Genomic DNA, 14770 nt, shown 5'->3' on the forward strand with positions numbered 1-14770 from the left:
TGTGGATCTCCGTGACATCATAATCCTGGACATACGCAGTGCCTTTCGCAGCCCTACGCGATCTCTGCCAGCACAGCCAATGGGCTGCGATGACTTGAACACTGCGAGACTCACAGGCTTGTACTCATACACGTGTGAATGAGCCCTTATTCAGACCTGCGTTTTTCTAGAGTCTTTAAAAAAATCGCAGCATTTCTTATTTTGGTCTGTATAACAGACCTAAATAGGCCATTGGAATCAATGGGAGTGCATAAAAAAATCTGTAAATGATACATGCATATTCAGTGCACATTTACACACAAAATAATTGGGGCCTTCTTACATTTTTCTTCGTACATGTGAAAAATGCAATGAACACCCACACAAAAATAATGTAGTACGCAGGGCATACACAGAGTTTTGCTCAGTGAAAACACTGCATATTTCACAGAATGAAGCAGAATACATCTGTGTGAATTAGGCCTCATGTCCACTTGCTAAATCCAACAGTGAAATCCGTGTGTGCCCGCAGACATGGAGTGGTTAAATACATTATACTCCCCTCTCTGGACGCTGCGGGGTTCTCCTTAGTGCAGGGCGGATCTTCTTTCTCCCGGCGAGCAGAAGTGCTCGGCACACCGGCAGCATGCCGCGCACACCATTTTAACTTTCTTTTTTAAATCTCCTTACAATCTCTCTCTCTCTCATACAATACACGAATAAGTTCCTTTTTGTGTGTCAGAGGGCAATGCACTCCTGAATATAAAGTTCCTCAAATTTGGAGGTTGTCCACAACACAGGAGGCGAGGGTCTGGGAATATGGTTTCCAGACGCTCATGCTGGTGCAATTTTCTTTTCAGTTTCTCTTAGTACCTCTAGCTGTGGATTGTAGGTCACTACTAGGGGTATACGATTATTCATGGTAGAAACCGTCCCATCTGAGGTATGTGAGCCAAACAATAGTTTTTTCAGCACAGGGATGGAGGTACCCAGAAAGTTAATTCCTGCATCCGAGTAGTTCAATACTAGATTTATGGTCAAGTGAAATTCACTAAGTCAATCCAGATGATTACAAGTCATCAATGTAACAGAAGTGGGCCAATAGTTTGTTGGAGCAGGATGCCAAGAAGTCACTTTCCAGTTTTGCCATGAAAAGGTTGGTTTATTGTTGTGCCCTTTTAACACAAAATCTCAGACACAATAGTGCACTATGGTACTGCTAATAAAATTCCAGATGTCGTGATGGAAATTACAGTAAGTGGGGTCCACTGGGTGTCATTTATGTCCAAAAAGTAATGGATCCATCCACTATTGGTATCCCAGTTCTCTGTTTCTATAACAGAAAAGGACAGGGGAATGCCCCCAGAGATGTGAACAGAGTCTAAGTGTATGTTCTCATTCACTAACTGCAAACTAAGATCCTAAACATGGTAAGAAATTGAAACCACATAAAGTTGTGCAACTTTTCATTTATGTAGTGATTAAAGCTTCATTAACATAAAACCTGAAAATCCCTTCAATATTGGTCTGATTGTTCAGAAATTTGTGTATATACAGTATGCAGGCTTACAAAGTAGTACTGGATCAACAATGTAGGTACTACTCACATAAAGAAAAAGGTATTGATCCAGAGGGTAGAAAGAATGTAGTTCTATAAGGAGAAAGGCTATTGTAATAATTAAAACATGCTGTTTCTACCTTCAGTCTGCCCACGTGGTCACCCATAGATTCACGTGACACTTTATGTGTAGGTGAGATTGAGAAAGCTTTCAACTACATCTAAGTACCCCTTCTTCCACTCAGGTAAGCACCATTCACATCACAGTGCTACATTTTACTGCATCAGTGGAGGAAGGGCATGCGTTGGATTTACCTATGCACAGCGTTTCTTGTGAACATTGTATCCAATGAGACCCAAAGGCCATGAAATGAGAGCTATATTTCATGGTCAAGTCATTGGAACACGGTACTGTAACTGAAATGGCTGCATGTGTTCACTGCTCAAGCCTCTGCTAGTTTTTATGCTGAGTTGCAGACATCCCATACCTGTATATTTCAAATGCTGGATGCACCAGTCAGTAAGGACTACAGTATTATACTGTATTCAGTCATGCCTTGTTGCACATACACAGTATTGTTACTAGATTCTTTAATTTCTTTCAGTAACGTTTCATAGACTTCATTTTTTTAGTTGTATTCATTTAGTTTTACTTTGCAAAGAATTTTGGGGAAAAATATTACAAAATAACTTTTTATGACATATTGATCCACAGGCACATGGCGTACAGAGGGCGTATTCAGTGAGGAGGCCCTAGTGCGAGTCCCAAGTGACATATCTATAGTGGGTGCAGCAACCCTAAGTGTTAACCCCTGTACTGCATACAGACTGCTCTCTGATTATGAGACTCTTCGGCCAGGTAAATAGCAATGAGCAAGATATGCGTGTAGAACAACTAACTGTAGCTTGTGAAATGCCTTTGCCATACATCATTCCTTTATCTCCATTCACAGGGGACTCCGTAATACAGAATGCCAGCAATAGCAGTGTGGGTCAGGCTGTTATACAGCTTGCAGCATCTTTGGGTATTACTACTATTAATGTTGTACGAGACAGGTATGTGTATAAAATGTATTTCTTGATATGACTATAAAGTTACTGTAGATGATGAGCTTAGTTTAAACTAGCACTTTAAATATGCATCTGTAGGCCAAATCTACAAAGCTTGGTAGAACGACTTCAGGATTTAGGAGCTGACCATGTGATCACAGAAGAACAATTGCGCAAGCCAGAAATGAAAGATCTTTTTAAGGTACTGTAAGAGAAATCTCCCCATCTGTTCTGGATACTTTCACATGTTCTTAAGGCCCATTTACACTGGATGAGTGTCGGGCAAACGATGCCCAACACTCGTCCCTGTATCCCCATGATCCTGCATGAGAGCTAGCACAGCTGGCTCACACAGGGAGCGGCCAACAGTGGGGTGGGGCAGTGCAGGAGATTTCTCTCCTCTCGCTCTGCCGCCCCTCTCCATTGAGATATACAGCGGCCGTTCACTGTTTAACGGAGGCTGTTTGAGCTGCATGGTGAGCAATGATCTTCATCGCTCATCTTTTATGCAGCATAAATGGTGGCTGTGTTATGTGAATGGAGAGGGGCGGGGGAGCGAGAGGAGAGAAATCTCCTGCACTGCCCCGCCCCTTGCTGGCTGCTCCGTGAACCAGCCAGCTCTGCTAGCTCTCGTGCAGGAGCATGGTAGCGCGGGGATACAGGGATGAGTGTCGGGCATCGTTTACCCGACACTCGTCCAGTGTAAATGGGCCTTTACACTATAGACATTGATCTTATTTCTTACAGAACTGCCCTCGTCCACGATTAGCATTAAACTGTGTTGGCGGAAAAAGCACAACTGAAATGTTACGTCATTTGGAGTAAGTACTTTCAGCTACAAAGTTTTTACAATATATAGATATTTTTGTGCTATACTAAGATACTGCAATTAAGCTTCTGGTCCCAAAGCTCAAGATGGCACTACTAAGAAATTCAAATGACAACGGACTTCATTCTGATCACAGTCAGGTGTATTGTTATAGAGACTACATCAATAGCTACATCTTCAGTGGCTTAGAGGGAGTCTGTCAGCTTGAACTTGCTGTCCAAACTGAAGGCGGCATGTTATATGGCAGGAGAAGCTGAGCAGATTGTATATATAGGTTCATGAGCAAAGATTCAGCATAGCTAGAATTTTATTCATTTACATCTCTGCTTATTCTGAGCTGGGCAATGTCATACACAGGTAGTTGTCAATCACTGATAGGCCCGCCCACTGGACCTCTAAGCCCAGAATAAGCAGAGATTTAAGTTCATTAACCCCTTCCCGCTCCAGGATGTACATTTACATCCTGGAGCGTCTGGGTATGTATGCAGAGAGGTCGCCACGTACTGTCGTCAGCTGTTTACTACAGCTAACACCTGCGGGCAATAGCCGCGATTGGCCATGAACGTCGTCCGAAAAAAAATAAAGAACGTCAGAAATGCACTTTTTCAGTCTCCCTGTCTCCCAGAAAAAATGCAATAAAAAGCGATCAAAAAGTCATATGTATTCCGAATTCGTACTAATGTAAACTTCAGGACATCCCGCAAAAAATGAGCCCTTGCTGAACTACGTAGACGGAAAAATAAAAAAAGTTATTGCGCGCACAAGATGACTGCAGAAAGATTAAATGTCTTTGAAAATAAAAGAGTAGTATAGTAAAAAAAAAAACTATACAAGTTTGGTATCGTAGTAATTGTACTGACCCATAGAATAAAGTTATCATGTCGTTTTTGTTGCAGTTTGTGCGCTGTAGACACAATAAAAGATGGCGGAATGTCGGTTTTTATTACATTTTTCAATACATTATATGGTACAGTAAATAGCACCATTAAAAAATACAACTCGTCCCACAATAAACAAGCCCTCATACAGCGACGTCGATGAAGGAGTTATGATTTTTTTAAGGGGGGGGAGGAAAAAACGAAAATGGAAAAGAAAGGGTTGCGTCATGAAGGGGTTAAATACAAATTATACTGATTCTGTCCCCATAAAACGATATATCAATCTGCTCAGCAAATTCTGCTCTATAACATTATGCCCGCAGAATAGACTGCATTTTTGTGACCGCTTCCCTTTAAGTAATGACATATATCATGTTTATATGTGTGAACACTGGATGTACACAACACTGCAGGTGCCACAAATCAGAAAAAGGAAATGTTGGCATCATCATTTCTCAGTAGTGCAGCCTAAACATTTTTGATTGTAGTTAAGAGCAATTATAACTTAGGATAGAAGTAAGCAGCAGACAAAAGAGGTATATTAGCAACTTCAAAAAGAGCCTTTCTTAAATTTGTTTTAGTAAGCACTATTATACTTTTTACATTGGAATGACATGATGGGCAATCTAAATTAAAATGTTCCCGATGTGAATGTCACAACTGCCTTTTATCCTATAGTTACGGTGGCACAATGGTGACATATGGAGGAATGGCCAAGCAGCCCGTTACTATACCGGTGGTGAGTATTGGATCAAGGTGTGAAATGTAAAGGCCGCTCTTAGAGCTTGTTTAGATAACTCATTTGGATAGCTCTCGGACTAGAAATATGATAAATCCTTTAATTATGTCACAGATGCAGATGCTACCAGGAAATATACTTTTGGAAACCTATTCATTTTTTTTTCTAGTACCTAATAGAAATACCAGGAATCCGTTTGCGACTCAGTTTTTGGTCATCTGATAGACTTCGCTTTCTTGCATACAGCTTTTAGGGATAATGTCCGTTACTGTCGCTTCAAAGACAACACTAACAAAGGGTTAGACTGGGATACCGTTGGCACAGCATACCACACTGGTCACCTGGGCAACTCGACTTTCTAATGGAGCATGAAGAAGTTTTATTAAATGATTCTGCTGATACAACCACTGAACCCATCCAGTGTCATAATATGAACTCGTATTAATGTAACGTTCCTGGCTGTCACCATCTGTCCTTTTTCGTGCAGAGAAGCCCTTAATACTTCATTTAATAAAACAGTAAACATTCTTTCTTTGTCACTTGCAGAGAATCCTAATCATACTGACGTACAGCTAACTACATTAACTGTCATTACAGACTTGCCGACAAAAGAAAATCTTTAGTACCCTGTTTACGATTTAGCTTAAAATGTCCAAGATAAAACAACCAATTCTAGACTATAATCAAAATAGAAGACAGTTAAGGTGACCCTGTTAATTCCTGCTGCCACCCAACCTGTACAGAGCATCTGCTCTTAATCACTACTCCTCTATCCCTAATGTTCACCAGAGGGAATAATAAATCAAGGGTAATTAGCAGACTAGAAATAACAAGATGAGAAATAATACGGGAGAATTAGGCCACCTGCACACGGGCGGGTCGGATTCCGCATGCAGAATCCGGCCCAGGCAGCAGGAGCGTCCGCGCGTACCTGCCTTTGTTTTTCTTCATCTGTACTGTGGGTGGTCCGCACGGGTCGCCATTGGACATGCGTAGTACAGAGTTGTTGTTTTTTTAACTCCTGCTTTTCCCGCCCCATTGCCTAGCAACGACGCAGAATCTGCAACCTTTCCACAATGTCAGTTGCGGAGGGGCTGTGGATTGGACGGCTTCCGTTGAAACTGTCCGTGCAAAAATGCAGCATGCTGCGTTTTTTTGGGGGTTTTTTTATTTCCCCCCCTTCACTGCTCCTGCGAGCAGAAGCCACAATTGGTTTCCGCTCATGTGCAGGAAGAATCACTTTTCCATAGCCTGCTATGGATGATATTGGCTGTGGAATCCAGAGGCGGATGCCCGCTCTGGATTCCGCGATGCAAATCCGCCCATGTGCAGGCAGCCTTAGGGAATCTTCCAAGTTATGGATACTTAAATGGCCATATCTTAAAACTTGGGTCCAGTGGATGAATAATTTTCCACCATTCTGTATACATGTACCAAACTAGAATTGCTTGCTTATCCAAACTATAAGCTAAGCAAACCAATCAAAGAAGCCAGAAAAGTTAAAGATAAACTGCAAAAGTTGTTTTAATTATATAGTTGTTAATGGGGTATTAAAGTTTTTCTTTTGTTGATAAGTATTTCTGTATTAAAATTTGTATACCCTGCTTTCTAACAAGGGGCGAAAACCCCCATAAAACAATGTTTGAATTGAAAGCAGCTAACTGTTATTGCAGCAGCACATTAGAGAGTAACGACAGACATTCTCCTAAATATCACCACCCTAAAGCTTGTCATGCACTTGTTTGGCTGACAACTACTCCTCATCATAGACATGCAAGTTAGTAGCCACATGTTTGTTTCAATAGGAATAAACCACTGCCGTCCTTTTTGTGACAGATAAGGGAGATGAAACAATACCTCTGCAGCACCACCTATTGGAAGACAGCATTGCTGTAAATCAATGTTAGACTCTTTATACAAGGCTTGTAACAATGACTGGGGATTGAAAGCCAAGCCAGAATCCATACACAGACAGCTGTTTTGGGGTGTTTGCCCCTAATCAGTGTGCAGTAGGTTTCTGGCTTGACTAATGAGAAACCTACTGCACACTGATGAGGAGTAAACACCCCGAAACAGCTATCTGTGTATGGTTTTCTGGCTTGGTTTTCAATTCCTAGTCATTGTTACAAGGCTTGTATAAAAGTCTAACATTATTGACTTGCAGGAATGCTTTCTTCCAATAGGTGGCGCTAGAGGTATTGTTCAATTTCCCTTATTTGCATATTACCCAGAGGAGCATGAATGGCCTTATAAGTCTCCACACTCACCTTCTAAGTGCTCTCCCTAAGGAGAAAAGATAGTGTTCATGACCCTTTTGTGGCAGATGCATAGCTGATAAAAAAGACTGGGAGGCTAAAATTGGTGGGTTTGGCTGACTTTTTTTCTTATGTGTCCGGTCAGCTTAAAGCGACCCTCCAATACTGGACAGACAAAGATGGCCGAACTGCTTTTTTGTCTACCTAATGCACACTGTGCATATGCACTATGCATTGGCAGTCTAAGACACTACATACTTCAGTGGCCAGGATTGCTCATGTGGACAACACTGGTTAATCAAAGCTGGTGTAGTGTCTTTCACACAGTGCATTAGTATGCATCATTAGTTTATCAGTTGTCATAGAAGCTAGTGTGGACATCTTTGTCCAGGCCTGAAGGGTTGCTTTAAAGATGTTGTTTCATGGTTAAAGAGGTATTCTCACCTTAGACATTTATGGCATATCCAGAGGATATGTCATTAGTGTCTGATAGATGTGGGTCTCACTTCTAAATCCGACCAATCATGGTGGAGAATGACTGAAGAGGTGGCCTTGCATTTCTTTCTCCATTTACTTCCATTAGATGCACAGAGGGCATCCAGCCTGCAGAGGACACCTTTGGGACCAGTCAAACACTTGTGGCATATTGTGGTATAATAAGTTACTACTAAAAGTACAGAGTTGTGCAGGAGCACAATGTCCACTGAAGCATCATGGCCCCTTCAGTCAGCTTAATGATGTGGGTGCTAAAGGTCACATCCCATAGATCTGATATTGATGTCCTGTTCTAAGGAACACACCTAGAATGTTTATGGATCTCTAAAACATCTGCACATCCTCGCACAACTGAAATGGACTACATACCTTTACAGCTGCCTCTTCACTGATTCTGGCATATTCCCCTCCTTATTCACCCACAATCTGTGCTGTTAGTTTTGTTGCCCTATACTAGTAAATTGTGAAGTGGACAATCTCCACCATACAATGTGAATGGAACATCACGTCAGCCATTGATATTGGGAATGGAGACTTGGCCACATGGCAATTCACTGGTACAGTGGGCCAAAACTAATGCAGGAATAGGGAAAGGGCTAGAAGGTGGCTATGAAGGTAAGCTGCCAGATTCAGTTGTGTAAGGATGTGATGGTTCCTCTTTAGAATTTGAGAACTAAATAATAAAGGCATTTTTTTAAATTGATGTTTTTATTGAGTTTTGTCATATAAAAACATACAACATATATAAACCTCCCAAACTATCCGCCCTCCCCCCTCCCAAAGTCTCTCTCGTATTAACCATCTTGAGGTCTATAAAAGATAATGTAATCTGAAAAAAACTTGTTTTATATTGTCTTTTGCGTTAAGTATCAGGGAACCAATAGAAATGGTATCACCGACAACCATTCCTTGTTTGCTAGGTGCACCTTTTCTTTTCATCCTCTCACTTCCGTGGCGTCCTTTATTGCATGGGTTGTCGGTCAATAGATGCACAAGGAGACAGAGAAATATTAATGTCACATCTCTGTTTATACCAGGGGATACCAATATGTTGTTCATTTGTCTGGTCTCTCTCCCCACTCTGTGTCAATTTTGATATAGTCTCATTAATAAACAGGCATTTTGTATTTGGATGAAATTATTGTAGGCAAACATGTGGACTCCAGTTCAGAGCTTAACTAGTAATCCCCTAGTGCAGGGATGTCAAACTCCTTTTCACCGAGGGCCACATCAGCCTTATGGTTGCCTTCAAAGGGCCGATTGTAATTGTAAGCCTATTTGTAATACGCACACTATTATACGTATATACGCACAGACGCACACTATTATACACATATACGCACAGATTCACACTATTCTACACCTATACGCATGGGCTCACACTATTATACACCTATACGCACGGGCGCGCACTATCATACACATATCCACACAGGCGCACACTATTATACGTATATACGCACAGATGCACACTATTATATGTATATAAGCACAGATGCACATATATATATATATATACAGACACACACGGACACTTTTGCATTTTTATATCCATCCAATATGGTCCCAATGGCAGGCATACTGCTGGCTGGCTTTCAGTCCCTTTTGGGTCCCTCCTGCATACTTGGGCCCCTGATGTCTCCCCATGAACAGAGGGAGAGCCGGTGAGAGAAGTTCAGCGCTGACCAGACTCTCACTCTGCAGCTGCTCCTCTTCAGCGCCACTCTCCTCGCACCAGAGATCATGTTTTCTGCAGCCTTCTTCCCTCCTCCGCAGCTGTTGTCATGGTGATATCGGCACTCCTCTATTACTGTCTGCTCTACTGAGACAGAACAAATAGATAGAAAATCACATACTGACAACCGCACGGAGGGTGAGGGAACTTGCTGCACAGCCAGCGGGCCATAGAAAATGAGGTGGCGGGCCGGAATCGGCCCGCAGGCCTTGTGTTAGGCATATGTGCCCTAATGTAATGTTATCAGAATTCCCCTTTGCAGTGTAAGGCAAAGTTAAATGCTAAACAGACCCCATGCAGGCAATGTAAGTGGTACGCAGGGACCACTGTCAGCAAACTGTATTCTGCCAGTAGTCTACTTATGGGTTGTATCGATGAACAGACAGGCATAGTAACGTCTTGATAGAAAACTATGACGCATAAAACGCTGAGGTATTGGGATGGCATTTCCTAGCGATATATAGTCACTTTATAAGATGTAATAACCCTTTAAATTCTAAACCCATTTTTACTTACTATTGACTTCAAACAGAAGCGGTTAGATAAATATTGCATTGGTATTTATCTACTTAGTAAATTGTTCCAATTTTTGTACTCTTTTTTTTTTTTTTTTTTTTTTTCATTTCCTTCAGAGTGCTCTAATATTTAAAAATGTGAAGCTCTGTGGTTTCTGGGTAACTCAGTGGAAAAAAGACCGATATCAAAGTGAGTATCTAATAAATAATAATCGTTATTTGTATAGCGCCAACTTATTCCACAGCGCTTTTGAGGCACATAGAGAACACAATATGAAAACTACCGAAATTACAAAAGTTACATGTGGTATTCAATTATTTGGAAACAAAGGGGGTGGGGTGATACAGGAGGTGGAGCAAGGGGGAACACAGCTATGCGACAATAACATGTGATATACAGTTTTTGAGACACATACGAGGGGAGAGGTAGGACAGCAGGAACAAGGCAGAAAGTGTACATAATAGGCAAAAGTGGAAAGCCATAAGGAGGGGCAGGGGGCATATTGTGGGGGTGGGAGACTAGATCAGGAGGTTTGGTATGCTACTTTGGAGAGGTGCGTCTTTAAGACGCGTCTGAAGTTCCGCGTGTCAGGAATTGTACAGTTGTTTTGGGGTAGTGCGTTCCAGAGGATCTGTGTTGCTCTAGAGAAGTCCTGGAGGCGAGCATGCGAGGTTCATATTAGAGGGGTGTTTAGTCTGAGTGTGTTAGCTGATCGGAGAGCACGGGCTGGGTAGTGTACTGACAGGAGGTGGCGCGGGGCCATGGAGAGCACTGTGGGTGACGGTGATGAGTTTGAATTGAATTCTGTTGAGTATGGGCAGCCAGTGCAGCGACTGGCATAGCTCAGAGGCATATGAGAAGCGGTTGGATAGGAAGATGAGTCTAGCTGCCGCATTTAGTATAGATTGGAGAGGGGAGAGTCTGGTGCATGGGAGGCCGATCAGCAGGGAGTCGCAATACTCTCTGCTGTGTGAAGGCGGCCTGAAGCAGAAGTGGAGATTCGCTACACAACAGTCCATTATATTCATCTATACTAATTGCATCAGGTTTTACATTTGTCTCCTCTTTCTTACAACTTGTGCTTTGTTATTTTCTGTTTGTTTGAATAGATCGGGAAGAGATTACTAAGATGATTCGGGACCTCTGTGATTTGATCCGCAGAGGGAAGCTGCTTCCTCCTCCGTGCACTGAATGGCCCCTGGAGGATTTTTCCCAGGCACTACGTGATGCACAGACTCCATTCCTTTCCCGGAAACAGATCTTAATTATGTAATTTGGAGTTAAATTTATTTGCACATGTATGACCGATCCTAATGACCCTGCTAAGACAAAATATATTTATAGATATATATATTTTTATGTCTGTAAACATTCTGTGAAATTTAGAATCTAATTTAAGGTTGAATGTGACCGTATATATGAATGGTGTTCTACTTATCTGTATATAACGCTTTATGACATCATCCAAAACCTCCTCTCTAGTGATAGAATGTGTTTAGTGTTGTATTACCTTCAGATCTTATCCATTCATATTTATGTCCAGGATTTCTGAGCTGAAATGATGAGGGCAGTTGTGTTCTAGGCTTACATATGCATCTATACGCAATGTGACAAACTTGCACAATAAAGAGGTTTGCTGCCCATAGATTGCACATGCTTGTAAATAAAATAGGTGGAAAGAAGTGTGATATTTTTATTATTTGCATTTATGGTTCTAAAACTAAAAACATTAGAAGATCGCCAATGACTTTATTTCCAGCCCTTTTATTTCAATTTACATCCACACTACCAGAATACTAGCATTATGATTTTTGATTATGGAAGGGCAGCTAGGAATGTGTTGCATTTTGATGCTGGGAGCCAATATTAGTTCCTTAGAGCTTTATGAAATACCTGGATAAGGACTGTCAGTTCAGCTACTATTAACCTGTCGGGCTTTGGCCACAGAGAACCCTGCGTGAAATTATGAGATTTTGCTGCCAGAAGATGGCGGCAGAAAATATATGTAATTTTTTTCAAAGATATTTTGTATTTTAAAAGTAGTACAGCAAAAAGTAAACTATATAAATTTGGTATCTTCATAATCGATCAGACCCATAGAATAAAGTTATGTCATTTTAGCTGCAGTGCATACGCCATAGAAACAAGACCCCTCTAAAAGATGGCAAAATGTTGGTTTTTTTTTCCATTTCACTCCACTCCACTCCAATTTTAAAAGTTTTTTTAGTACATCATATGGTATACTAGCTGATATACCCGGCTTCGCCCGAGTTAATTTGGTACTGGTGTTTATTTGGTGTTCACACGGAAAATCTTATGAAGTCGTGGTTACTTTAGAGATACCGAGGAAAAAAATATGTTCACCATTTAGAATGGTTCTTTGCGTTACCCAGGAAACACCACGTGGCGGTAACCATGCGACGTTTCCTTTATATAAAATGACATCAGTAAGTGAGAGAATTAGATTACGTACGTAAAATTTGGACGCTAATTCTTTTGCGCTTAGAATTCAATAATCGAGTTAGGACCCATTAGCTTTTCCTCTTTATGACATTGTCAATGCTCGTGCCAAATTTCATGTTTCTACGACATCAGGAAGTTGGAGAATTAGATTACGTCCGAAAAATTTGTAGGCTAATTCTTTTGCGCTTAGAATTGAATAATCGAGTTTGGACCCATTAACATTTCCTACTTATAACATAATCAATACCCGTGCCAAATTTCAAATTTCTATGACATTGGGAAGTGAGAGAATTAGATTACGTACATAAAATTTTGACGCTAATTCTTTTGCGCTTAGAATTGAATAATCGAGTTGGGACCTATTAAATTTTCCTATTTATGACATAATCAATGCTCGTGCCAAATTTCAAGTTTCTATGCCACCGGGAAGTGAGAGAATTAGATTACTTACGTAAAATTTGGACGCTAATTCTTTTGCGCTTTCAATAGAATAATCGAGTTGGGACCCATTAGCTTTCCCTCATTATGACATATTCAATGCTCGTGCCAAATTTCAAGTTTCTATGACATTGGGAAGTGAGAGAATGTGCTTAGAATTGAATAATCGAGTTGGGACCCATTAACCTTTCCTATATATGACATAATCAATGTTTGAGCCAAATTTAACGTTTCTATGACATCGGGAAGTGAGAGAATTAGATTCCGTACGTAAAATTTGGACACTAATTATTTTGCGCTTAGAATTGAATAATCGAGTTGAGGCATCTTTACTTTTCCTATTTTGGACATAATCTATGCTTGTGCCAAATTTCATGTTTCCACGACATCGGGAAGTTGGAGAATTAGATTACGTACATAAAATTTGGATGCTAATTTTTTGCGCTTAGAATTTAATAATCGAGTTGAGACCATTAAATGGGGAAGAGAACTGAGAGGCGAGGCAAAAATATACAGCTAATGAATACAATTATGTGTTGGCTGAGCACTAGCCAAAGGTAAGTAGCTAACCTAAATACTATGGCAATTATCTCAGCTTTATAAACCCTAATTACCCGTCTCCCCCTCTTCTTATTCTCCTATGCGGGGTGTTAGAGGCTCAGGGGTCGGGACAAATGATATGGCCAAATTAACTTTCTGTACGTACAATGTTATGGGTCTAACCACCTCCTTGCTATGCTTTGCTCTATTCGCCTAAAGGACACTGCTCTCTCCTGGTTCTATCTCTCTGACTGCTCTTTCAGCTACCCTTTTGATGGCTCCACCTCCCCTTCACTTCCTCTCGCTGTTCGTGTCCCCTTAGCCCCCTTCTCTATGCAGTTCCAATCAGGCTAACCATTCACATATTTGGCCTCCAATATCACCTCTATGCTGAAGACACCCAGCTATACACCTCCTCCCGTGACATCTCTTTACCTTTCCTCCAAACATCTCCAATTGTCTGTCTGCTGTCTCTTAACACCATGTCCTCCCTTTGTCTCAAACTTAATCTCTAAAAAACTGACCTTGTTTTTCCACGCTCTGTCAGCCGACCCCCACCCCCACCCCATCATAGCAGTACCAGGCACCACCATATCACCCAGACAGCACGCCCGTTGCCTCGGGGTCACACTGTACTCTGACCTCTCCTTCATCGCCCACATCCAATCGCGGGCCTGAACGTGTCACCTGCACCTCAGAAACATTGCAAAAATCTGTACATTCCTCACCAGGGATAAGCTAAAGACACTCGTCGCCCTCATCCATTTCCGACTGTAAAATTACTGTAAATTACTGCCTATTGGCCTTCCCTGCAACAGACTCTCCCCTCTTCAATCCATATTTAAAGCGGCAGCTAGACTCAGCTTCCTGTCCAGCAATTTCTCAGACGCCTCTGCACTATGCCAGTCGCTGCACTGGCTCCCCATACATTTAAGAACTCAATTTAAACTCATCACCCTTGCCCACAGAACTTTCCATGGTACCGTACCACCATATATCATCTCCCTCCTATCCATATATCACCCATCCCGCGTGCTCTGCTCTGTCAATACATTCCGACTCGACACCCCCCCCCCCCCAATATAAACCTCACATGCTGACCTCCAAGACTTCACTAGAGCAGCACCAACCCTACCCCAAGACATCTGGACAATCCCTGGAATTTCAGACGTGCCCTGAAGAGTTGCTTCTTCAAAGGAGCATACCAACTCCCCTGATCTAGTCCCCTACCCTCAAATTACGCCCATCATGTATATTTCCTGTCCCCAAAGCTCCCGTACCACCCCACCCCGTCC

At 41.7% G+C, this 14770-nt stretch overlaps 1 protein-coding gene across 1 annotated transcript in view; it reads left to right on the forward strand.

Annotated features, from left to right (window-relative positions):
* MECR (mitochondrial trans-2-enoyl-CoA reductase) overlaps nt 1–11716 on the forward strand; it is a 31033-nt gene extending 19317 nt beyond the window's left edge. Inside the window, exons 4-10 of the mRNA XM_066573370.1 lie at nt 2253–2396; nt 2491–2593; nt 2687–2789; nt 3335–3408; nt 4973–5033; nt 10151–10223; nt 11144–11716. Coding sequence (XP_066429467.1) covers nt 2253–2396; nt 2491–2593; nt 2687–2789; nt 3335–3408; nt 4973–5033; nt 10151–10223; nt 11144–11307 — 722 coding nt within the window. The 3' untranslated portion in view covers nt 11308–11716. The remainder of the gene's footprint in view (nt 1–2252; nt 2397–2490; nt 2594–2686; nt 2790–3334; nt 3409–4972; nt 5034–10150; nt 10224–11143) is intronic.
* The last annotated feature ends 3054 nt before the right edge of the window (nt 11717–14770 follow it).

Source organism: Eleutherodactylus coqui, chromosome 1 (assembly GCF_035609145.1).
Source record: "Eleutherodactylus coqui strain aEleCoq1 chromosome 1, aEleCoq1.hap1, whole genome shotgun sequence".
Taxonomy (NCBI): Eukaryota; Metazoa; Chordata; class Amphibia; order Anura; family Eleutherodactylidae; genus Eleutherodactylus; species Eleutherodactylus coqui.